At 30.8% G+C, this 25019-nt stretch overlaps 3 protein-coding genes across 3 annotated transcripts; all 3 read right to left on the bottom strand.

The window, feature by feature from the left end:
* Positions 1 to 3577: 3577 nt before the first annotated feature.
* On the bottom strand, positions 3578 to 5283 carry LOC127741260 (uncharacterized). The gene has a single exon (XM_052253371.1). The coding sequence runs from the start codon at positions 5281 to 5283 to the stop codon at positions 3724 to 3726; it is 1560 nt and encodes a 519-aa protein (XP_052109331.1). The 3' UTR covers positions 3578 to 3723.
* A 628-nt stretch (positions 5284 to 5911) lies between these two features.
* On the bottom strand, positions 5912 to 10741 carry LOC110274852 (uncharacterized). The gene is made up of 8 exons (XM_021130191.2): positions 10561 to 10741; positions 9915 to 10055; positions 9634 to 9714; positions 9412 to 9552; positions 9215 to 9298; positions 8545 to 8989; positions 7501 to 8423; positions 5912 to 7086 (listed from the first exon to the last, which is right to left on the bottom strand). Exons 1-8 carry the CDS (start codon positions 10739 to 10741, stop codon positions 5912 to 5914), a joined length of 3171 nt encoding a protein of 1056 aa, XP_020985850.2.
* Positions 10742 to 16572: 5831 nt separating this feature from the next.
* On the bottom strand, positions 16573 to 19052 carry LOC110274640 (replication protein A 70 kDa DNA-binding subunit A-like). The gene is made up of 10 exons (XM_021129475.2): positions 18903 to 19052; positions 18555 to 18822; positions 18353 to 18452; positions 18041 to 18250; positions 17782 to 17917; positions 17520 to 17683; positions 17332 to 17446; positions 17056 to 17253; positions 16873 to 16953; positions 16573 to 16758 (listed from the first exon to the last, which is right to left on the bottom strand). Exons 1-10 carry the CDS (start codon positions 19050 to 19052, stop codon positions 16573 to 16575), a joined length of 1608 nt encoding a protein of 535 aa, XP_020985134.1.
* Positions 19053 to 25019: the final 5967 nt, after the last annotated feature.

Below are 25019 nucleotides of genomic sequence, written 5' to 3'. Positions count from 1 at the left end.
TGGATAAATACAAATTTAATTGTAATTCACATTCTTGATAGATTTTATTTTTACTTCTTTTTTACACTTTTCTTGTTGCTAATGATTTAGTGCCCGCGCTATGTGCGGTTTATGTATTTAACTATTTATCGTATTATATAATTGAATTATTATATATATAAATATATAAATAAATTGTGAAATGGAATGATATGATTTAATAAGAATAAATTTTAAAAACAATGACTCAAAATTGACTCCAAATTAAATATTATTTCGTATAAGTTAATAATTGGTATAATGTATACATTAAAATATTCGTTAGATCGATGATTTCGATTCATAGAAAATTCATTCAAGTAAATGGTCTAATTTATATAAAGTATATTAATAAAATAATTAACAATTTGAAAATATTAGTTAACGTTATTGCACATGTATCATTTGAAAAAAAATTAAAGGACAGTAGATTTTTGTATTTGAAATAATTTTAATATTTAATAAGAAATAATTATTCAAAAGAATTATAAGCTTTTTGTTACGTCAACTAAAAAAAATAATTTTTAAGTTGATATATTTTAATAAGAGTAAAATGTATTTTTTATTTTTAAAATTTTTTAAAAGTTAATCAAATATTTAAAATTTTAATTTATTTTAATTTTATCTTAAAAGTATAGACTTGACAATTAAAATTTTTAAAAAAATTATGATCTATCCAATAATAATATATGACAACCATATTTGATTAACTTGTGTTAAGAATTATTTTTGTTAACTTTTTGTTAAATTAGTTCAAAATTTAATAAAAAAATAGTAATTAAAAATATATTTAATGTAAATTAAAAATTGTTGAGATAAAAATAAATTAAAATAAAATAAAATCTTTTTAAAAAAATTTACATATTTTAAAAATAAAAAATATATTTTAATTTTTTTAATTTATTTTTTTTGTTTGATAACTATATTATAACTTTCTAATAATTGGTCAACTAAATATTTAAATTTATTATAATACTATATATACTAATTGAATTAGAGAAGATCATAACTCCCGCTTAAAAATCATTTTCAAACTTATTGTCATGAATAAAACATTTTAATAATAATAAAAAAACGTATCTTTCTTTCTTCCACTCCCACTTGTATATACAGATATACACACATTTACTATTACTACCATTCAAATTTAAATTGGCACCTAACTTTTCACCAATCAAGAAAAAGATGCAACTTTTAATAGGTTAGAATATTAAACAGTCAGGAGAGTTGGGAACTTGGGATGCTCAAGAGTTAGAAAGCTGGATCAGATCAGGAACTATAGTTCTTGAGTCTTAGTGGATTTAGATCAGAAGTTCTCCTCACTAATTACACGCATTAAGAAAAATCAAGAGAAATAGATCACTTTCTTGTCACCAGTGGTCTTCTCCTTCTTGGAGTTGTTGACCTTGTCAAGGAAAGGATTACCATTGATGGTGTTGACGGTGCTAATAACGGTGCAGCTGATGATGCAATTTCTGCAATTTTTTTACCATGTCATCCGCCATAATTCTACAGGAGATTTGTAGCTTACCCCATGAGCAGCCATCTGAAATATAAAGGTACTTATGAGATCTGATTTGAGAGTCTCCGATTATAAGAGCGTTCTATTTCTAATAATAACAGGTGTATATTTTTTTCGGAGATCACCAAATTATATTATTTTTGTTTTTGATTTTTCAAATTGGGTTTCTGTTGAATAGATTTAGTTTTACACATGTTGGTTTTCACTAACATAGTTTATCTGATGCAGAGATATTGCAGATTTATAGATCATACTGATGAATTTGACGGGTTGGTTATGGGATTTGCGTCGATCTACTTCTTCACCAGATTATAAGTAAGTTAGTGAGATTCTCAAAATGTGCCTGCATAACTTGATCTGTTTAAATTAATAGATTATGCCTCCATCTTTAAATTTAACAAATTAAATTAAATCTATTGTTAATGTTTCTGTAAATTTTATATAATTTTTTTTTACTTTTATTACGTGTTTCCCTCTTAATTTGTGTGGAGAGTCCTGCTCCTGATAATGGTGGATAGGATGATATTTAGATGAAAATTGGCAAGATTGTAGATAAAGTTTTGTTAACAAAGTGGTGACCACTCATGACAGAAGCTTCATACTATGAGGTAATTAAAAAGTAAACAATATAAGAACATGATTTTTTTGTGAGTATAGTTGATAGTTTTTATTACAATTGTATGATTATATGTTTATTGATTTGCCTTTTTATCTGTTATACATGATAATGGCAGTTGGCTTAATTGTTTTGCATACTTTTATCTATTTGCCTTTTTATATGCTTCTATGTTTCTATTTAGCTTCATCCAATTTGTGAAATCTCATATGTTCGAACAACTGATAATGTAAGAGATTTTTTAGGGATATTGCTTCCATGTAAAATAATACAATTTTACATAGAGATGATTTTGTAATGATATTTTGCCAAAACTTATCATCTGGATAAATTTATTGTAACTTTGAAGTGTAAATAATCACTTTTAAATTTGAAATGTTTATTTATCATATTGATAAATGTTGATATTTAAATAGTCATTGATTGTTTTAAGGTAGATAATTTTTAAATAAATTGATTTCAGCCAACTAATCAATGCAACTCGCTGGATAACGATTCTATTGCTAATTCTCTTTAAATGTTGTTGCATCCATGTGTGAGTGTATTTTTTAGGCCTAATTGAAATTTTCTTTGCGTGTATAGTGTTGTTTTACAACATAATTAAGAGGAACAATGGAAATACATTGTTATTTTGATAGAAGGTGCTGTCATTAACTACATTTCTCTCATGGTGAGAACTATACTGGCACACCAGGTATGTTACTGATTCATAATATTCACCTTTTAACTTGTATTTTTCATGTCTTGATGTTTCATAATATTATTTGAGCATTGGATTGGGTTATCTTTGTTGTGTGTTGTGGACAATAATTATGTGTTTTATTAGTTATGTATATATTAGTTCAGATTTAGGTGATAATTTTGTTTTAGTCTGACTAATAATTGATTTCAGATTTAGGTGATAATTTTGTTTTAGTCTGACTAATAATTGATTTCAGATTTAGGTGATAATTTTGTTTTAGTCTGACTAATAATTGATTTCAGATTTAGGTGATAATTTTGTTTTAGTCTGACTAATAATTGATTTGTGAGTAGTGTTTTTCTTGTTATAGTTGATCACATTGTTACTGTTTTAGTATATATGTATATGCACTATTCAAATAAAAACTTGCTACAAATAACATGAAAATCATAATCATGATTAGAACAAAAAAATATGTCGAATTCCAGAAATTTTTAAATAATGAAAAAATAATTGATCTTTCAGCTTATTAAAATATAAGCTGAGAGCAAAAATATGTTGAGAATTATCCACTGCAATCTCTAGAAACTAATGGAGAATACCTCTCGTGACATAACATTTTCCGTCTCTCTTTTTTGAATTGTCTCCTGACACAATAGTAAGTGAACTCAATTAATTTGTTTATACCAGGCACCTAAAGATAAAAATGTTCATTAGTGCACATCAATAATTGAATATATAAAGATAGCGTGGTTCAATATGAAATTTGTGGTGATTTGGGCGAGTCTATCCAAAATAATATAGAATGCTTAAATAAAACTCTTCAAATCTATAAATTACCTGAGATGAACTTTGATATAAAATGTGGCAGACATATAGCCTTTGTCAAACATTCCTAAACACTTCTTTGAAAACAACATTATCTGTCTCATTGCTCCTTTCTTCTTCATGACATAAGAGTATCTTAAGACCTTTTTTATTTGTAACTCTCGAAATAGCCACATACAATTGTCCGTGGGTAAAAACAGGCTTCTTTAAAATCAATCCAACTTTTGATAAGGATTGTCCTTGACTCTTATTAATTGTCATGGCATAGGATACCATTATAGGGAACTGTCTGCGTTGAAACTTGAATGGTATTCTATGGTCAGATGGACTAAGGGTCATCCTTGGAATAAAAACTTTCTGACCAGCATTCTTTCCTGTCATGCTTTTAGCTTCAATAATGTGTTTTCCTAGCTTTGTTATCACCAATCGGGTTCCATTGCATAATCCAGCCGAGTGATCAATATTCCGTAGTAACATGATAGGTGTTCCTACCTTGACTGTCAACTCATGGTTTGGAATCCCCGAACACCTAATTGTGTTTAGAAATTCTGGAGTGTGTATTGATGCGATTAACTCATTAGATGGCTCTGTTGGACATGCTTTGTCAGAACTATAGTATGTTTGTGATTCACATGGATTTAAACTCATCATGTATCGGTTAATCTCATCTACTATTTGCAATGTTGGGGCAAGGATAGCTCGATCTTCGACTTCATAAACAGAATTTGAAGGCCAAAACATCTCGGGATAAATTGCTCTACATATAGCAGCTATAGGATCCTCCCATTCTTTTATCAGAATGTCATTGGGAATTTGAATTGTATCAATTCCATCTTTAGACTCCCCGCATTTACCATCGCCAATGCTTAGTATCCATTCTGCAAAATCCTTTAACTCAGATGAATGTACATTAGCATCATCCGCTTGTAGCCGCATATTTCTTGTTAGTTTCAACATGTTGCAACTATTCCAAATGTAGGATGAATTGATAGTCGCATTCACAATATCCTGCCTGCTTCCTTTGGGTATAACAGGGAGTATCTGTCTAAAGTCACCACCAAACACAATTGTTTTCCCTCCAAAAGGTTGCTCTTCACTATGAACATTCTTGAATCTCAATAAATCTCGCATTGTCCTATCAAGTGCTTCTATACAATGCTTATTGACCATGGGAGCTTCATCCCAAATAATAAGTTTTGTTTTTATGATCAATTCTGCCAATGCACTGCCCTGTTTTATATTGCAAGTGGAAAACTCATCAACATTAAGTGGTATTGCAAATCTTGAATGAGCTGTTCTACCACCCGGTAATAACAAAGCAGCTATGCCACTTGAAGCCACCGTCAAGACAATTTGACCTCTTGATCTTAACCCTGATGCCAATGTCTTCCAAACAAAAGTTTTTCCTGTTCCACCATATCCATATAAAAAGTAAACACCACCTACTCCATCATTGACAGATTGCATAATCCTATCATAAACATGGTGTTGTTCATCTGTCAGCTGTTGTAAATAAAGGCTATGTTCATCAGCTAATCTGTGTCTATCATATTGTTGCTCATCAGAAATTAACCGATTGATGCCGCTTGAAACCAAATGAGAGGAACACATTTCCATATCTGGAAATGGCATGGAAGAGAACTCTTTTAGACTCTTGTTGTAAGTCTTCAATTTATTCTCAATATCTATAAGAGTTAGATCCTTCAATTCCTGCTCTGTTAAACTTAAATCTGTGAAAGACACCAACGTAATGGAGAGAGTTAAATGTGTAAAAACACATAGAAGAAACTACTATCAAGATCACTTTTCAAATTATTATCATTTTACAATATACATGATTTCATATTCATAAACACATTAAATGGTAATTTAACTTTTTGAGTAGTTATACAGAGTAAAATATCTTTTTCCTTCTATTTCTTTACATTAATATTGATTGTATACATTCTAAATATGAACAAACATTGTTGATAATAATTTCTTTTCGATCATAAAATCTTACTGTCTCGTATGAAGTAGTCATTGTTAATGCCTAATTTACAAAAAAAATTAGACTTTGTTCAACTAAATTTTTATATCATGAGAACTTTTTATTCTCTATTACCACTCTTTTATTCTATAATACATTTTTTTAACCAAACACTAATGTAATAAACCAACCAAAACAACATTATAAACCTAATCCGACCTATTAATATGTATTGGCCAGTTGTATTATGTACAAATTAATAGTATGTCAGATAACTTAGGGGTAAATCAACTTTAGAATACCTGGATTGTCAAGAATTCTCTTTTGCCTATGTAGAATATCATCAGATAAAATATGCCACGTGTTGTCCCATACATATTCTGGCCTTGTCATAGAATTTGAAAACAAAAGTGTTGCAAACAATTTTCTCAAATATTCTCCGGAACCCCAATTATTTGCTTCTTGTATTGCATCAATATATTCTCTGTCATCATCTAAAAGGCCACGTGCATAACATGCATCTCTGAAAGTTGAGTACACAGTTCCGTCAACAGTTCTGATATCTTCATAGCAAGTAGGGCCTTTGACTAAATTCAACAGTAGTCTTAAATAGTAAATTTCACCAGATCCAGGAGGCACAAAAAAAATTCTTCCAATGACTGCATGCGATTTTCGTGGAACCCATATCCGTTCTTGGGCTTTCCATACAAACTTAGTAGGAAGCTCAGCAAATGTTAGGGACCTAGCCTCTCGATATTCTTTATTTGCTTCAAACCAACCAAGAAACATAGATTCCTTTACCGAAGCCTCTCTAGCTACCTCATCTAAGTTGTCATGGTCTTTGAATATCACATTTTGCTCATCCGGCAAATGAAACCCCAACCTAACGACTGAAGGATCTCTATAGTGAATGCTATAACCGAAAATCCTCCAAACTGCTTCACATGGAGATATGTATCTACAATCATAGTACATACTAATCTCATCGATTTCATCACTTTCTACGTCTTCACCAACACTTTTGTAAAATGCAGTAGTTACACGATCATTCCCTTTATTCACATACTTAAACAAATATTTAATTGATCTCGATTGATTACACCACTCAACATTAATGTGTGCACCATACCTCAGCAGCAAAAACCTATTATGTGGGACTACGTAACAGTTATCGAGATCAACACCACTTTTATTAATAATCCTCCCATCATCTCTGCGCCTGTATAATGGATAGCCATCTTCATCAACTGTTGTCTCATCAACAAATATTTTTGGAAAGTGCCTTATGCATTTTCCATTTTCCATGCACGGTGATTGTTTTCTAAAATTGCCACATGGACCATGCATCATATGTTTTTCAACGGCATCAAAATAAACAGGATCTTTTTCTCTATCTGGAATCTCAGCTGAAATAATCTGGTCTATCTCTTCTCCAGTGGGATACTTATCATCTGGGTGTAGGAAAATTAGTATGTGGGCATGAGGCAATCCGCGTTTTTGGAATTCAATCGTGTACACCACTAAAAATATAAAAATTTATTATGTCAGCCTTTACTTGGTATAATGATTGTTTATCTAATAGCTAATGACTCATTATTATAAGCTATGAAATGGATAAAAATCATCACTCATTAATAAATTAACATGTGACTGCATCTAAACTGCTCTAAAGCACTCTATTCACTTTCAATATGATCACATTTTAATGCAAAAGACATATAACTTGCTCAAATAAAAGGTTTATATTCATAGAAAAATATCTCTATTTTTCAGGTTCTGCATATCAAAATTAACCCTATATTTATAAACAGGTGTAAAATAAAGTTGCTAAAAAAATATAATTTGGAGTATAGTCAGTGAGTCACCTGCACTAACCCTCCCAAAAATGCGATTTGCTTTGATGTCCTTGATGAGACAATCCAACTTCACCTTAAAAGCCCTGCAAACCATGTCTGGTCTATCTTCTGCACGTAGTTCTCTATTGTCAAAAAAATCTTCAAGCTCTGGCCATTTAGGATTACATGTAAATGTAATAAATAGGTCTGGATAACCCACAACTTTGCAAATTGCCATTGCATCTTGATAATTCTGTATCATATACCTAGGACCACCAGTAAATGAAGAAGGTAGTATAATTCGCTTCCCTTTACATGAGGGTGTAGTTTCACCATTCAAAACAGCATCTTTTATTTGTTTGTACATTTCACATCTAAATTTGTCTTGATTATGACGTATATAATTCAATCTAGATGATTCAATCATTGAATAAGCATCCACCAAGAACTGTTGGAAGAGCCTCCTTGAATACAACAATGGAGATCCATCTGCTAGTCTCTCTTGTATTCTAAAAGCAAAAAATTCTCTCATAGACATGTGTTGTCTCCCTTTTCCATCATTAGATGTAGGTTTGCTGAGAGAGATATCTTCCTTGAAACCATCCTCACCATAAGGAAATAAAAGAGGGTATTGTAATCCAAGATAAGCTGGATTAAGTTGATTAATCCGTTGTAATTTCCCAGTCTGTGTCTCTATGACAATGTCTCTGTCATTCTTATCAATATCAAAATCACCCACTATTAGTGCAGCAATCTCATTTGTTGACGGAAGATTATAGCGTCTACCATCCTTACCCCTTTTACCCAAGAGCCTAAGCTTCACAGAATTACGTGAGTCAACTCTCATCGACTCCCTAACCATACGAAAGGCCTTTACCAGGACATTGTGCTCGTCTAGCATCTTCTTTAAATCCTTTACAATATCTTCATGAATTAACTGGTTTTCTGCTCTGCTGTACACCAACAACAATGTACATAAGATATTTAACATTTTCTAAATAAGAAGTCTCTATACTCTCCATTATAGAATCCTAACAGGAATTTGTCATTAAATTTTAGTATTTTGTTACAAACCTGAAAATGTTCATACGATTCTGGATTTCATTCTGTGTATCATACACATATAGCTGAGCAAACTTGGCGACATTGCCTTCTGGTGGTATGAGGCTACCCATCAAGTGATAATTTTCTCCACAAAGAATGAACGTAGCCGGTCCTTTGCTGCGATTGATGCTTCGGTCTATCTTTGCACCCATTGAAGTGAATTGGAACATGTTATTATAAGCTCTAATGTTGTCACGAAAGTGCTTGCTTTTAGGACTATCTTCATACAACAAATTGTATAGTTCCTTTGGAGCATCTTGTAAATGGGGTATTTGAACTTGGCCTCCTTTGCAACAATTTGTGTATTTAGGTTCAGTTGCTTTGTAGTGCTTGTTTGTGCGTTCATCATACCAAAAGAGTGCATTACAATACTCACATTGATGCATTGGATCTCCAATGCTCAAGTATTCAGGACCTATAAACAAATAATTAACATATTACATAGTATTCTAGACAAAATTCACTATCTTATACTAAAATAGCCAAAGTCACTGCACCTGAGCTTGCATTGTTATGTGTTGTTTTGGGCTTGTTTTTCAACAGTCTTATAATACTTGTATCTGTTTAGCAATGCTATATAAAGTGAGATATAAACATAACAAAACTTTTAATTTTACTCATGTTGAAAAACTTCTAATACCTTTTCCAGCTTGTAGTGTTCGTGTGTTGGATCCTACAGCTGGTGGCGATGTCGTTGGTCCCCTAATAAACTTCCTTTGCTCTACTGGGTCAATATAAATATAGTATATTATTCAAATTCTAGACTAAGTACAATTTAATCAAGGATCATTTATATAATATAAAACCACTAAACATATATTAAAAAAATTGAATTGCCTGAAAACTCATTGCTGCACCGAAATGAATTAACCTCCATATTGTTCATTTTCCCTATGTCTGGATTTGTACTTTGACTAACTTCTTGTGTGCTTGTTATTGAGCTCAAGTCTAGTTCAATAATGCTAGAATCTCTCCTGCCTAAAAATACAGATATTTATTATCGCCCTCTTATTTGCAAATACACTTGTCTATTAAGCTTTGATAACAATAGTGGAATACCTCCCGCAGATTTTTTATGAATGGTTTGCCTTTTTCCAGCTAGTTTCAAAGCTCTCTCTCGTCTGGCATTCTTGGCATCATCTGTGTAGATTTGAAGTATTAACTACTTTGCTTAATGATAATGTACAGTAATTGCATTTTCAGTTATAATGTATGAAAAATATTGTCAAGATATAAATGATTGTAACTACAACAACCACCATGAGTTAATGATGGTCTTTGTATCATAGAAGTAGATTTATCAAAACAACCTGAATATTATTTTTGCTAATATAAAGTACCTCTCGAGTCAGGTGTCTTGCTTGCTAGATTTCTTTCTACAGGAAAACCCAAATTAGGTTCGTTGTTGACCGTGCCTTCTAACCTTATGGAAGTTTGTATGCTTGTGTCACCATTTTTCCAATAAATATTATTCTCTTTTCCTGCAAGGTAATTTTTATATAGTTGTATGGAACCTGATTGAATCGGACGCGCATGGCTTAAATGTATTAGCAATTTCCATGGTGTCAAAGTATAAAGTTATTATTTAGTAAGAGTATTAGTTATTACTTGACAAAGGAGTTCCCATCATATGATTTAGTTCACTATCTCGAGATATTGTCGGTCCCATTATCTTTTTTGTTGGTGTCCTAATATTATCATACAGATTCGACACATCAACTTTCCTCTTGTTCTTTAAATATGTATGTATTTCTCCTGAAACCAAATATACAAATTATATTATCCTCTTAGAAAGTTTGACATATCCGAACACAATATGTACTTTGTCAGCTGGCCATGTAATGAACCTAAATATTTAACGATTTTTAAACCAATAAACATCATTTTGCATTCTGTATTCATTCTTCTATAATCTGAGTTTTGTTCATAGTATATTTTAAAATAAATGACATTAATAACCCATATGCTTATGCACAAATATGATACCTGAAGAGGATGTGTCTGAGTTTAAGTTTATTGTTTGAAGAGGATTTCTGCACTCCTTTTGAGAACCAGTGTGAACTTCGTTTGATATCCTTGCCTTCTTCCTCTTCTCTTCAATAATAGCTCTCCTTTCTCTTCTTGCTATGGAAGCATTTGCTTTTTCCATCTTTTGTATATTCTCCATGTTAAGCCAGTGTTGATGATTGACTTAAACAACCAATGTTCACAAACTTTTTTTTGTTAGTATTACATGAGGGGTAATCAGGCAGATAATATGATGGAACTTTCTTGGTATTTGTGGGATTTTTTGCTTCAAGTGACCAAGTTCTATCACCTGATGGCAAAGGTGATTTTAATTGATACCACTAACTTATTATTGAGTATTGGTAATAGCTATTGGTAGGAATAAAAAACCGTTCGGTGACATAAAGTATGATACTCCTTAATAAGCTAATTTAGATAATCAAATGAAATTTTACTTTTTGCTCGAGTCAAATTATAATTGACATTACTAATTTGTTTATATACTTAAAAGATGTTTAAAGGTTTTATAAGTATTGCATAGAGTTTTAATGGCAAGATGCGAATCCATATTATGGAAAACCATATAGATGCCTGTTGAGAATGGTTTATCCTCATAAATCCTATAGGTTATTAACCTCCTTTTTCTAAGTATATATATTGCACATCTGATGGCCTGAATTCCTTTAAATTAACAGAGGTTCATTCTATATTTTTTATAATCTATGTAATGGATTTGTTATATCAATTTTATGAAGTTTATTTTGCTATTTTAATTGGTTTTTATATATAAAGACATCGTCAACTGTTTGGGATGTGAGGCTGATTAAGAGATAGTTATCTCTTCATGATGTTAATTTAACTTTTGACAACATATTAAGGTCCAGAATACAGAAATACTTTTCTAAAGTCCCAATGAGAATGAAAACTTGTTTGCATAATTTTTTAGTTGTAGTATACACATGCATATATTCCATCAACACAGGCTGCACATTGTTTGGCAGACTCCATTAACCCTTTTATAAGGCTGGATTACTAACAAAAGGTAGCAGTTTACTTAATATTGGTGAAGCATTACTCTTACGTGAACAAACTGTAAAATAAAGTTGGCTCAAAACATGAAATTGACAACCATAATAAAAATTAAAAACATTGCCATAAACATTTAACTCCAAATTACACACACATAGAATAGTAGAGTAGAACACACTAATATATGGAGGAGGTTTCTGGAAGTGATTCAAACTGGATAGAGTCCTTGCAAGTGCATAGAAATAGACTTAACATAAACATTCTCGTTCCAGTTCCTATGGAGAAGATGCTTCCTGCGGGCAGTCATGAACTTAAATCTTGATATAAGAAGATCTGTGCTCTCAGAGTCATTCGCACTCCCAAAGCTATCCCGAAACTCCATAACAGAAATAATGTCCTTTCCCACAAAGATAGTTGGGTTGTATGGGATACCAATTCCCGATACCTTGATCATTTTCTCCCACCCAAGTTTATCATTAGCTTTGGGAGTGATTTCCCAGACAACAACCTCCCTTGTGAATCCAATATTGTTATATGATATGAAACCAACGCCATTATTGAAGTTTGTGAGTGAATTATTTGATGATCTCACTTCATGTGGAACATTAACTTCAGAAAATAATCTGCTTTGCAGAGAGAAAGTGATTATAGAGGTTGGTTCTTCAAATCTAACCCCTTCCCAACCTATCCAATAGACAACACCTTTGTCTACAATATTCTTTGGGCCAAGTTTTTGAGTCTTGGTTTGGAAATTACCGGAGTAGGTCCACTCTGCTTCGTAAGAATTGTAGAGAGTCCATGAGAGTACTTTGTCTTTGTAGTGCTTCTTGTAAACATGCACTATGCGATACTCAATGGTATCAAGCACATAACCAAAAGCATATAGAGAGACCGCATGTGAGCAATGCTTCCTAGCCTTGTCAGTAACAAAAGCCATCCTCCTGGTGAGAGGATTCAATATCATAAGTGTAGAGTTGAAGCCACCTTGTGAAAACTTCAGACAAATGTTGCCCTGGTCAGAACCAATGAGAACATAATAGCCAAAGTTGTCTATGGGTATAGGAATGTTGAAATCGAACTGTTGTCCGCTTGCAACATCAACGCACAGAAACCACTTAGATTTTTCATCAAAAGGAAGATAACCAACCCCAATGATCATTCGCTTATCCCTGAGCTTGTTCTCCATGAAATGTTGTTTGACAAAGTATGGGCTCGATAGCTTGTGCCTCCATTTTTTGCTCAGCATTCTGCACTTCCCAACAGTTTTATGATGAGACTTGCTGAAAATCTTCCACAACAATTCATCGTTGATATGGGAAAGGGGGACTCTCTTGTGTGTAATGTCACTCATATTAGAAATGATTTTGAAAAGGCTTTTAGCTAGGTTAGACAAATGATTAGTAATAGATTTTTTGGTGGATTCATCCATAAGGCCGTAAATGACATTTATAAATGAATATCTTAATTAAGAAGAAATTATGGCGTTGTGCTGTTCTCTTTTATAAGTTATATTTAAACCTCAATAAAAGGTGGCACATGCACCTATATACATAGTAACTGATGATTCTTATAGAAGTGTTTCATTCATCTTTTAAAATATCTAAATTTTTGTACCTGAACTTATTTTTTACCAACATTACAAAGACAAATATAATACATAAAATCTAATATTTTATCCTTTGAAAATATGTGATTTTTATTATGGATATAAGCTTTATAGAAATTACCACATTCTATTCTTAGTTTAATCTCCTAACCATCATTTTTTATTAACGCTAAATATGGACATTTTTTTATTAACTGCCATGACTTATAGTATATGTCGAACAGTACCTTCTTAGTATGAACGAAGTAGTTAGAAGGCATATCTGAGTATATTACTTATAACTTTATATTATATTTTAATCATTTTTTTTAGTAATAATATATCGGTCTACTATAGATATCTATACAAATTTTGTGATTGATTGGTGCACCTTGAATGTAGTGTCTATATCATCCTTATGGTTGATATTCCTTCCGAGTATAAGTATCACTTTTCAATATTATTCATAATTTTATGCAAACCATAAAAAGTAAGACATTATCAAATACATACTCTGCAACTATATTAGGAGATCAACTTTTAAAGCAATTTTTTTATAGGAAATAATATTTTCAAGCCATGTTCAACGGTCAAAAAGTATTCAGTAGAGCCATTTGGAATCACACATAATATTTTTATAAGTTTTGATTTTATAGTAGTTTAAATTTTTAAAAACAAAATATCTGACATTTTCCCCATCTGTATAATAAAATAATTTATGAACTGGGCAAATACATGACTATATGCTCGTGTAGCTATATCATGAATTTTACCGGAACATTATACAATTGACAATTTATTTTAAATATATACAACTTCAAAAAATGATTTAGAATGCATTCATCCTATATTGACTGATGTGATGTTGTATTAATATTCCATGGAGTTGCTTTAGTGGATATAAGACATAATGTGGCCCATTGCTAGATATCTTTACTTTTATTTTGTAGTTTTATTTTGTACTTAGTACGTGCTATGCTAATGCATTTAATGGTTGAATTATCAATATACATAATCCAATATCTCAATATTGAATTAGGATGATTAAAATTGTCATGTACTTATTAAATCTTTTTTTCAATTCTTCCTTATCACAATCATGATTGTAATTTCCTAATATATTTAATGTTTTTATTTGCAATGCAACGATTGAAAAAGCCAAATTTAAAAATACCCATTTTGCTGTGATTTTGAAGAGACTTGGGATTAAAAAGAGTATATAAATTCCTACGATTCTGACCATACCTATCTAAGCTAAGTCTTTATTTAGTTGGTCCTTGTAAGTTGTAATGGATGATAGATAAATGATAAACACAAAATTTGTAAACACAAAACTTATTTAATGTGTAACATTTTATATTAGTCTGAGAAGGTTATTTTAACAAAAATAAATTAACTATTGGGTCATATAGCATCGCGTGATGTCCTCCTGAACCTAAGATATGCAGTTAATAGGGGTTGGCTTTATTTAACTTTCATCCTTTTAGATAAACTCCAAGCTTTGAAAATTTTGAATAATATATATTACTATGTAAAATCAATAGCACTTTACACAACTATCATAGCTCATTAAAAGCTATCCGATTATTGACCATAGGTTCAGCGGTAGACTGTCTTAGTTGACATTTTATAAATGCCAAAAGTGGTATCAACAATATTACTTTAATCTGTGGTGTTATTTGTTAGTAATATATGGTAATGTATATTAAAAACATGTACATCGATAACCTCATTTAACACTGGTTTGTTAAGTTTTTGTACATATTGAAGACGCTTCTTCTTTACGCAATGTACATAGGGAGGACTTGATTATAATAACAATTAATAAATTTATCTTTTACTATCTATGCTGTGTCTATAGCCTAAAAAAATTATCAGAGTATCCATCATGCTTTTTTTCATTGTATCTGGTTTAACATGTTTTTACATGTTTTGACCTTTCTTTTTCACGTAATGTACACAGGGATTACTTGAAATAAAGTTAGCTTTTTTTATTGTATACTGTGGCTATATTTCAAAAATAGCTTTAGGGTCTATACTTTACGTAATATCTCTTATACTATAAATTAAAATTGATCATGTGACCAACGAATTTCTTCACTGATAATAAAACTCTGATAGTTACATTTTAAATATTTATATTCATTGTTTTGAAATTGGGTTAAATTTAACATATAGATAGTTCTCATTTCAAAAATTTTACCTCTATTGCCAAAGTTAGTATATTAAATAGCTTAAATCAGATTAATTATTTGTCAATATCCCTAACAAATAAGTTCATAAATGTCACATTTCACTATGTTCCAATTTATGGCATATTTATTTCATTTAATATATCTATTAAACAAAAAACATATTTAATCACTTGGGTACAACTCAAACCATATTTAGTGAACCCACTTTAGTAAAGATACATATAAGTTAGAAATTTAATATGAAACTGAATTATATGTATCCTTTCACCTATAAAAATTTGCGTAACATAGTCCATCATAAATAGATAGTTTATGTATTTCAGCTGGATATTGCTTTATATTCTACCTGACCATCTTTTCTATTAAATTAAATTCTATTAGTGTTATAAGATAAGAATGTAATTGTATTTAAATGATTTTTTTATCCTTATCTACTTTTTGTTCTAATATCACGTGTAAAATACTATTTTGACTCAATCACGATGCATATAGTAACTTTTCATACGTAGTTTAGAAATTATTATATTTTAATATCTAGCATTTCATACATATTTCACACTATTATCTAAGTAGTTGTACGGGCCATATCAAAATTTCATAGTGAATGCATACTTCTTTTTACTCTGATGTGTACATAGTTTATTTCTAACCATGTGAAACAATTTTAGTTGGTGTACATACCGAAATTAGCCATAGTATACATTAGATGATTAAATTCATTCAGAAGAATTCTTACTAAAAACAATTCTTTTAAGGTGTATATACAGGTACTTACTGACCATGTCAAAACAAAGCAAAGTATTTAGAAATAAAATTAGGAATCAATCAAGTTTCTAAGGTAAGTTCATCATAAATTGAATGCCACCTGACTAACCAAGTCTTACATGATAAAAAGATAATAAGAAAGTCATACAATTACAAAACACATAATTAGGTAAGTTCATCATAAATTGAATGCCACCTGACTAACCAAGTCTTACATGATAAAAAGATAATAAGAAAGTCATACAATTACAAAACACATAATTAGGTAAGTTCATCATAAATTGAATGCCACCTGACTAACCAAGTCTTACATGATAAAAAGATAATAAGAAAGTCATACAATTACAAAACACATAATTAGGTGACTGCAATAGAGTTTCTTTTACTACTCAAAATATAAATCAAATTTTCAATTACTCATATATCTGCATCAAGGTTAACACATTTCTGTCTCTTTCCCATCTTCCTACTGAACCTGTTGGTTGATAGCTGGCCTTCTTCCTCATCTTCATTCAGACTTAGAGGAGAATTCTTCAATCCATTGGTAATATTTTTGGATGGTGTTTTGTACTTGAGGGATGAGATGCACTCCTCCACAACATCCTATAACACATAAATAACAGAAAACTATCAGGTTAAACAATTCATCTTAAAAGCTGTCAAGAAATCTGCACTTGTTTGTAATAATATAAAAGAAAATAGATATTTTGAACATACCATAGAAGACTCAGTATCACAATCAGTTTTAAGATTAGCCACATTTTCTGAAATTTCCAAATAGTTGTTGCAGCCATCTTCCTGTGTTTAGGGAATGAATTGGTCTACTTAGATGTTACAGTGAATTGACCATGTATAAGAATATACGCTTATCGGTAGCACTAAATTGTTTAAAGAACTTACACTGACATTACTCGGAAGATTAGTAGACAACTCTTTGGGAAGATTTTTGTCAATGATATCCTCATCATCACAGATTTTCATAACCGTGTACACATGATCAAATTGATTAATGTTGGCTTCTTTGATATTTATCTTGAAAAGGACTCTTTTTTCCATCATGTTATCAAGTGTTTTGGGATATTCATCTCCCACTATAACCTGTACACAAATAAAACACTTCACTCTTGCTATATAGCTTATAGATAGCAATTCTTAAGAATAACAATAGGTGCTTACATCGTCCTCCATAATCTGTTCAGCTCTCTTCCCACATAGCATACTTGTTTCCTTGTCCCATAGTAGCAATCGGATGCTACCGGTTCCATCAAAAACCATCACCTCGACTTTGAACCTATAATACAAACAAAATACAAATGAACATGTATTTATTTAAAAAGTTCCATACAAATATTATACAAAAGAACCTTAGGGCTGCAGATCCATGTGTATGGCCACACTTCCCACATTCATATCTGTTTCCAATAGGAGTTTCTACTTTCTTTGGACATTTTCTACATGATTTATAGAACCAATCATCCTTCGTAACATTAATCGCAACAATACTTGCAGCAATCCAAGCTGGACCTTCCTATTAAGCCATATTAAAATGTCAAGTATTTTTGCATCAGCAACCAATCTAAATAGACATTGGGCAACAAAAATTTGAAAAAACATAGTTGTGATTACCTCATGTTGGATAAGGACTTCTTCAATTGTTTTCACTGACACAGCACCTTGTTTAAGCTCCTCAACCCCTGACCAAGCTGTTTTTGATGGAACTTGACTAATCCTCACAGAGGATGATGGTTCACCGCCAAGCAGCCTACACATTGGTTCAAAAGGATCATCAACTTCATCAACAAATATACATATAGACCACAGAATTTTTCATACAAAGTATAAAAGCAAGCCACTTTAGTGATTATATAAGATAGACTCAACTAACCTGCTCCTAAATTCAGCAACATCTTTAAGGTTGGAGTCTATGTGCAGCTGTGAAATGTCAAAATGGCTTTGGACAGATGTCTTGCCATTCCATCTGGTTGCCTTAAAATACTGGACCACAACTATTAGTGGCTCAACCCTTCCATCTTGCATGTGACGAAGTAGCTGGTCAACCATTTCACCAAATATAGTGCACCCAATCCTATTGTTTCTGAAACATTATAAATATAAAAGACATCACATTAACTCTTTGAAAATAGAAATTTCTACATACGCACAGAAATATAGTTGTTATAGCGTTGAATGTACATACTCTAGGTCCTCCAAGATAACAGCCAGTCGTTTAGTCTCCTTTCCTTTGCTGGTGATCAACTCTTTTGGATCTTCTTTACCAACTACTTCACCAATCATGTCTAAAAAAAAAATAAATAGTACACACATTTGAGAGAACCATAGCTAGGCATTGCATTTGAATATGAAAGAAGTTGAACAACTATTTAATAAAACCAACTTACCAAACAATGCAGAGTCATCGATCTTCTCAGCATTTAGTAACTCACGGATGGTTCTAAATCGAAAAGCATTTAGCGAAAAACTGGGATTCTCAACATGACTGACGATTGTCCTATGACTGAAGAATAATAAATACTTTCCCCTTGATATGTTACCCTTTTGGTTGTCAACAACAATGAAGTTGGTCATAATGTACATTTGAAACTGAACCAAGACACCCCGCCACTTGCTCACCAGGGATTTAGGGATCGAGACTTGCAACCTTGTGCCCTGCAGTTTTTTGAATATATTTAGAACTTGCTTATATCACGCAAAATTTTGAAACTTTTGAATAGAGTAAATATATTTACCTGACTATCTTCAATAATCACTTCAATGGTGCCAACTTCTCCTTCATTGTATCTGTTAGGGAGTTCCCACACACGTATTACATATACTTTGAAATTCCATTGCAGTTTTCTTGCATTTAAATCAGCCAGGTAATCAAAGGTTTGAGACATTTTCCCTTCTTTTTTTTGTTTACTTGTGAGAATGATTTGTGCATGTAATTCTTCTTTCAGATGGGATTTTATATGATACAGATGGAAAGAGAGTACAAAAAGAGAAAAATGAAGACCTTTACTGGATCCTTGTCTTTTATTTTTTAGTAAATATTATTTTTTTTCTTTATCATATGACTCAACACGTGTCGGGTGAATAGATCCACCACTTGTCGAGCACCAAATCAACCACTAGTCTCCTATTATATATAGGAAGATAAATAGCATTGGAACATGTAAGGATTAACGAGATCGTTACTCATGACACCAATGTACAAATACTACAAAAGGAAGAAGACATGAGCCTTCCTTTGTTTGATCTGTCAAGAATAATTGTGGCCACTGATAATTTATCCCCCATCAATAAGCTTGGAGAAGGTGGTTTTGGATCTGTTTACAAGGTCAAGTTCTAGATATGCTACTAAATTATGGTTCATAGAACAATTAACACTTCTATATCTAATAAATTTTGCTTTTAATGTATCGTTGTTTAGGGTATATTAAATGATGGACAACAAATTGCTGTAAAGAGGCTTTCAAATAGTTCTGGACAAGGTCTAAATGAATTCAAAACCGAAGTAAAGCTAATATCTAAACTTCAACACCGTAATCTTGTAAAGCTTTTTGGATGTTGCATCCAAGAGGAGGGGAAATTGCTGATATATGAATACATGCCTAATAAAAGCTTGGACTATTTTATTTTTGGTTAGTATGTATATGATGATATTTTTGTTAGTCTAAATGTTTTACTACTATATTTTAATTCCTTTACCATGATATGTTACTTATGACAATATCAATGCATATTATATAACCAGATCATGTGCGAAGGGGTATGTTAGATTGGTCTAAGCGTTTTAATATTATTAGGGGAATCGCAAGATTCAAGACTGAGAATTGTACATAGAGATATTAAAACGAGTAATATTTTATTGGACAGTAAGATGAAACCCAAAATATCAGACTTTGGTTTAGTCAGAAATACTACAAATAGAGTTGTTGGAATTTTGTAAGTTATATATATCTTTAATGTTTATCATTCTTTTCTCTTTTAATCAAAGTCATAAAATATTCCTAGTAATATTATATTAATTATCTTTTTTGTTTGTAATAATATATACTTATAGTGAATATATGACTCCAAAATATGTTGTGAATGGACACCTTTTTATAAAATCTGACGTCTTTAGTTTTAGTATTTTATTACTTGAAATTGTATGGGGGAAGAGAAACAGAAAATTATATTTAATTACTAACCATCTCAAAAGCGTTCCAATTACGTTCACATCCGAAAGAATTACATGTCAAATTCAAAACACAAATTGTAAATTGTTGGAACTCTGAATGCTGATCTCTATAAGAATCCCACCATTGAACTGGAATTTTAGTAGAAATTGAATTTTGAGCTACTTTACTATCAAAAAACTCTTTTCGAATCTTAAAATCTTCAAGTTGAACATCCATCTTAGTGATTAAATCTAGATTTCCTGTCATCCTTTCCATATAAGCATAAAACTGTTTCTTAAGTTCATAAGCAATTTTAAAACCAGAGCTACAATGAATTTGAGAATTCAAATAATAACTTGCAGCATGCAATGGCCTAGAAAATTAGTTGCCTCATCTTTCATCAATAATATTCTAAATAGGTATATAACTAAAACATAGAAAAATTAATAAATTAGTTACAAAATAAAAAATATTTTCATGCATTAATTAAAAAAAATAGTTAGACAATTTACCTTGTCTCAATTCCTTGAAATGCATCTCATATTTTTTCCTTTGCACTTTTCATTTCTTCATAAATAAACCTCATTGCCGGCTTTTCTTCTAAATCCACCATACGAAGCACATGAAGAAGAGGGTAGGTAGCCCTCAACCAAAATTACCACTTCTTTCCAAAACATCTTATCCAACACCACACTTGCAATTATCTTTCCATCTTTTGTCTTTGCAAATTTACTAGAAGTCCATTAATCAGAAAGAAACATTCTTATTAAATAACCTTTTTTGTTATTGAGACATCCCAAAGTAAGGTAAGAAGTTGCAAAACGGATCATACCCGACGTCACCAAATCTTTCCCTTTGGTGTGGATGTGTAGTAGTGTAATAAGAGCAGTTTTAGCATATATGTAAGTAGTAATCTTTCTACCTTTACAAATTGTATCCTTGTGAAGTATTACTTTTTTTTCCAAGTCTTCTAACATTAAATCAATGTAATGTGCTACACAAGGCATCTAAAATAATTTTTTTTTCTCTTTTTCATTAGCATTTCTCCTGTAGCTTTGTAGTTAGTTGCATTGTCGGTGACAACTTGGATGACATTTTCTTCTCCAACCTCTTCAACCATATCATCTATCATTTTAAAGATTTTGTCAACTGTCTTAGTGATATGAGAGACATCAATAAATTTAAAAAAATCAGTCCCTTTAAGACTATTAACCAAAAATTTAGGATGGTCCATCTTTTCTTATCTGTCCAACTATCCGTCATTATTGTGCAACCAACCTGCTTTCAATATGCTCTATGTTCCTCTAGTGATTGTTGAACAAGCTCCACATGTTTTTTCAAAAGAGGCACCCTTAATTTATGGTAGGATGGTGGCTTGAATCCTTGTCCATATCTCATAACTTTCTCAAACATTCTACGGTATTCCTCGCTCCTTGATAAGTTAAAGGGGATACCATTATTGTAGAAAAAAGCACTAATCTCTAAACATACTTCCTCTCTCAAATTCTTAAATTCTTCTTAAATATATTATTGATTGTTGTTTGAGTACTAATGCGTATTTTCTTGAATATGTTGTCATCTAGTTCTTTTTTCTTTCTTTTTTCACTGGTAGTGTCAACTTCTTTAGTAGCTTCACCTAGGCTTGCCCCACCCATACTTGTTTTTTTCATCAAATTCATTTGCAACCCGCTCACAACATCCCACATTTGCTTCTTAACTTTATTACTAATAGCTATACAAGTCAGAACATTTTTTTTAGTTCCTGCTAAGTGATGTTTCAATTTATAAACTCTTCCTGAAAAAATTTTATGACAGTATTCACATTATATCTTCTTTCTATTTTTTTCAACAAATATCCCATGCTCCCATCCTACATTAGTTCTACTTTCAAGAGCATTCTTAGCAACTTTTCTTTTACTAACAATTCCAACTCTACTTCATGACTGAGAAGTTGGAATATTAGTCGAATTTTTACTTGCACTAGCTTGACTCGATACCATTTCTGTTCAGAAAAAAATTAAAACAATAAATATTCAACGAATCAGTTTAATATCACAGCAAAAATTCAACAATTTAACAAAAATTATAAAATTGTGATCAATTCCAATTACAACCATCCAAGTTCAACAACAAAAATTTAACAATCCAATTTGAACAAAAAATATCAGCATAACAAAAATTCAAGAATTATATTCAATGCCACAACAACAATTCAACCATTTAGTTAAAAGAAATTCAACAAAACAAATATTCAATAAAGCATTTTAACTTTTTAAGTAATTCAAAATAGAGTAAAACAAATTTAAGCCACTAAGATAACTAAAATACTATTTAAGTAACAACATCATATCAAAACCAATAAACCTTGTCACATAAAGTTTCAACTTCTAAGTATAGACAGGTAAAAAGCATTTTTAACTTTTTAATTAATTTAGAACAGAGTAAAGCAAATTTAAGCCACTAAAATAACTAAAACACTATTTAAGTCACAACATCATATCAAAACCAAGAAACCTTGCTTGTCACGTAAAGTTCCAACTTTTAAGTATAAACAAGTGAAAAGCATTTTAACTTTTTAAGTAATTCACAACGGACTAAAGCAAATTTAAGCCACTAAAATAACTAAAATATTATTTAAGTTTCAAGATCATATCAAAACCAATAAACCTTGCTCGTCACGTAAAGTTCCAACTTCCAAGTATAAGTAGGTAAAAATATAAAATACCCTCAAATCTCATGGCTTAGAAAATTTTAATGCTCATAAATAGCTATTAAATCAATGGTGTGCATCAAATCTTCCAACAAGATTTTGAAATTTTTAATTATAGATAACTACTATCTTATTACATTTTGTGTTAAATATCATTGGGCATAATAAATTAAGACACAATGCTCAGAGATTAAGCATGTATAAACATAAAAGGAGAAGATAAAACAAAGATTTACAACAATTAACATCTAAAATAATAAATCAAAATAATAGTAATTTTCACCAAAATAAAAATAATAATAATTGTTAACAGCCAGTGACAAAGGTGTGACAAAGCCAGAAGGAATGGGGTGGCTTTGAATCCTGTTGTTGTTGTTGTTGTTACATCTTAGGGGCAGTGACAAATCCAATCATCATCAACATCATTACCACTTGCAAGTAGTTCACAAGATGCTGAATTGGCAAATGATTGCAGCAACTATAACACGTTCTTTATGAAAGTGTACATGAAAAGCATTTCAATTGGTAAAAAACTCAACTTTTTAGTTCATGATAGCTACCATGAATTGGCAAAAGCTCTTTGAACAAATGTTTGACACTACCATATTCTATAATCAACTCTATTCCTATGTCTCAATCTCATTTACCTTTTTTTCCTAATTAAAATAAAATTAAAGAGGATAAAAATTAAAGAAATCTTAATTTACCTGATGAGCAATAAAGGAGAGAAAAAGAGCCACGAAAACAATCAATCAATGGATACATACATATAGGGTTATTGGCTAGGATGCTCATGCTTCTTGTAAACCCACCAAAAAGTCCGAAAGACTTTGCCTCCCACAATCGCTCCATGCTTATAGCTAAAATTGTTGGAATGTTAAATGAATCATTGATGATAATATATGTAGTATTAGTTATTTAATTGATTGATTTTTTAGTTTTTTTTAACTCAAATATCTTAGAGTATTTGAGTAAGCACAACATATATTATTGTCATTATTGCTATTCCTATTAGAATATCATAATTAGAAAATAAAATCAGAAAAATATTAAAGAGAATTAAAAAAAATTAAAATAATTTATTAAAATATTATTTCATAATGAGCGTACTCTTAACGTACTTTTTGATCTATATATTAGTAAAAATTTTATAATCATAAAAGAAAAATATGACTCTATTATTATTGGTAAGAATCCTGTGATCACATAATAAAAATATGAATAATAAAAATAATATTTCTTGTAGCTCTCTCAAGCTCTGAGACCAAATTTCGAGAAATTATTAAAGGTATTATGGATAAGAAAATTAATGACTGAGATTGGATTTTACCATAATTGTCAAGTCGGTTGAAATGTGACAATAAAGCCACAATCAATATTTCAGAGAATCCCGTACAACATAATCGAACAAAACATGTTGAGGTGGATCACACTTTATAAAAAAAAATTGAGAATGATATTATTGAGCTTCCATTTGTAAGATCAGAAGATCAATTGGTTGACATTTTTATTAAAGCAGTTTCAATACAAGTTCTTGCTAAAGTTCTAACCAAGCTAAATATTGGTCATCCCACTATTCACCTCGAGGGGAATATTAGAATTTTATAATTAGAGAACAAAATTAAAAAAATATAAAAGAGGATTAAAAAAAAAAGCAATGTAATTTATTAGGATATTATTTCATATCGAGTATACTCTTAGCGTACTCTTAGCATACTCTTGATCTATATATTGGTAAGAACCTTATAATTACAAAAAAAATATAAATAATAAAAATAATACTTTTTTAAATAATTTTTTATTTTTTTTCCTAAACTCTTTTTATTATAGTAACAATTTCTACTATAAACTTTAAAACTATAAATTAATAATATTATTGATTCTTAATTTGATGTGTTTTTTTAGGCATGAAATTTGTGGATGGAGGGGATGCCTTTAGACTTGATAAGTGAAGACCTAAAAGAATCTTTTAGTGGTTCTGATGCATCCAT

This window comes from Arachis duranensis, chromosome 8 (genome assembly GCF_000817695.3).
Source record: "Arachis duranensis cultivar V14167 chromosome 8, aradu.V14167.gnm2.J7QH, whole genome shotgun sequence".
Lineage (NCBI taxonomy): Eukaryota > Viridiplantae > Streptophyta > Magnoliopsida > Fabales > Fabaceae > Arachis > Arachis duranensis.
The sequence above is the reverse complement of the archived record's forward strand: the minus strand, read 5'-3'. Positions and strand labels throughout refer to the sequence as shown.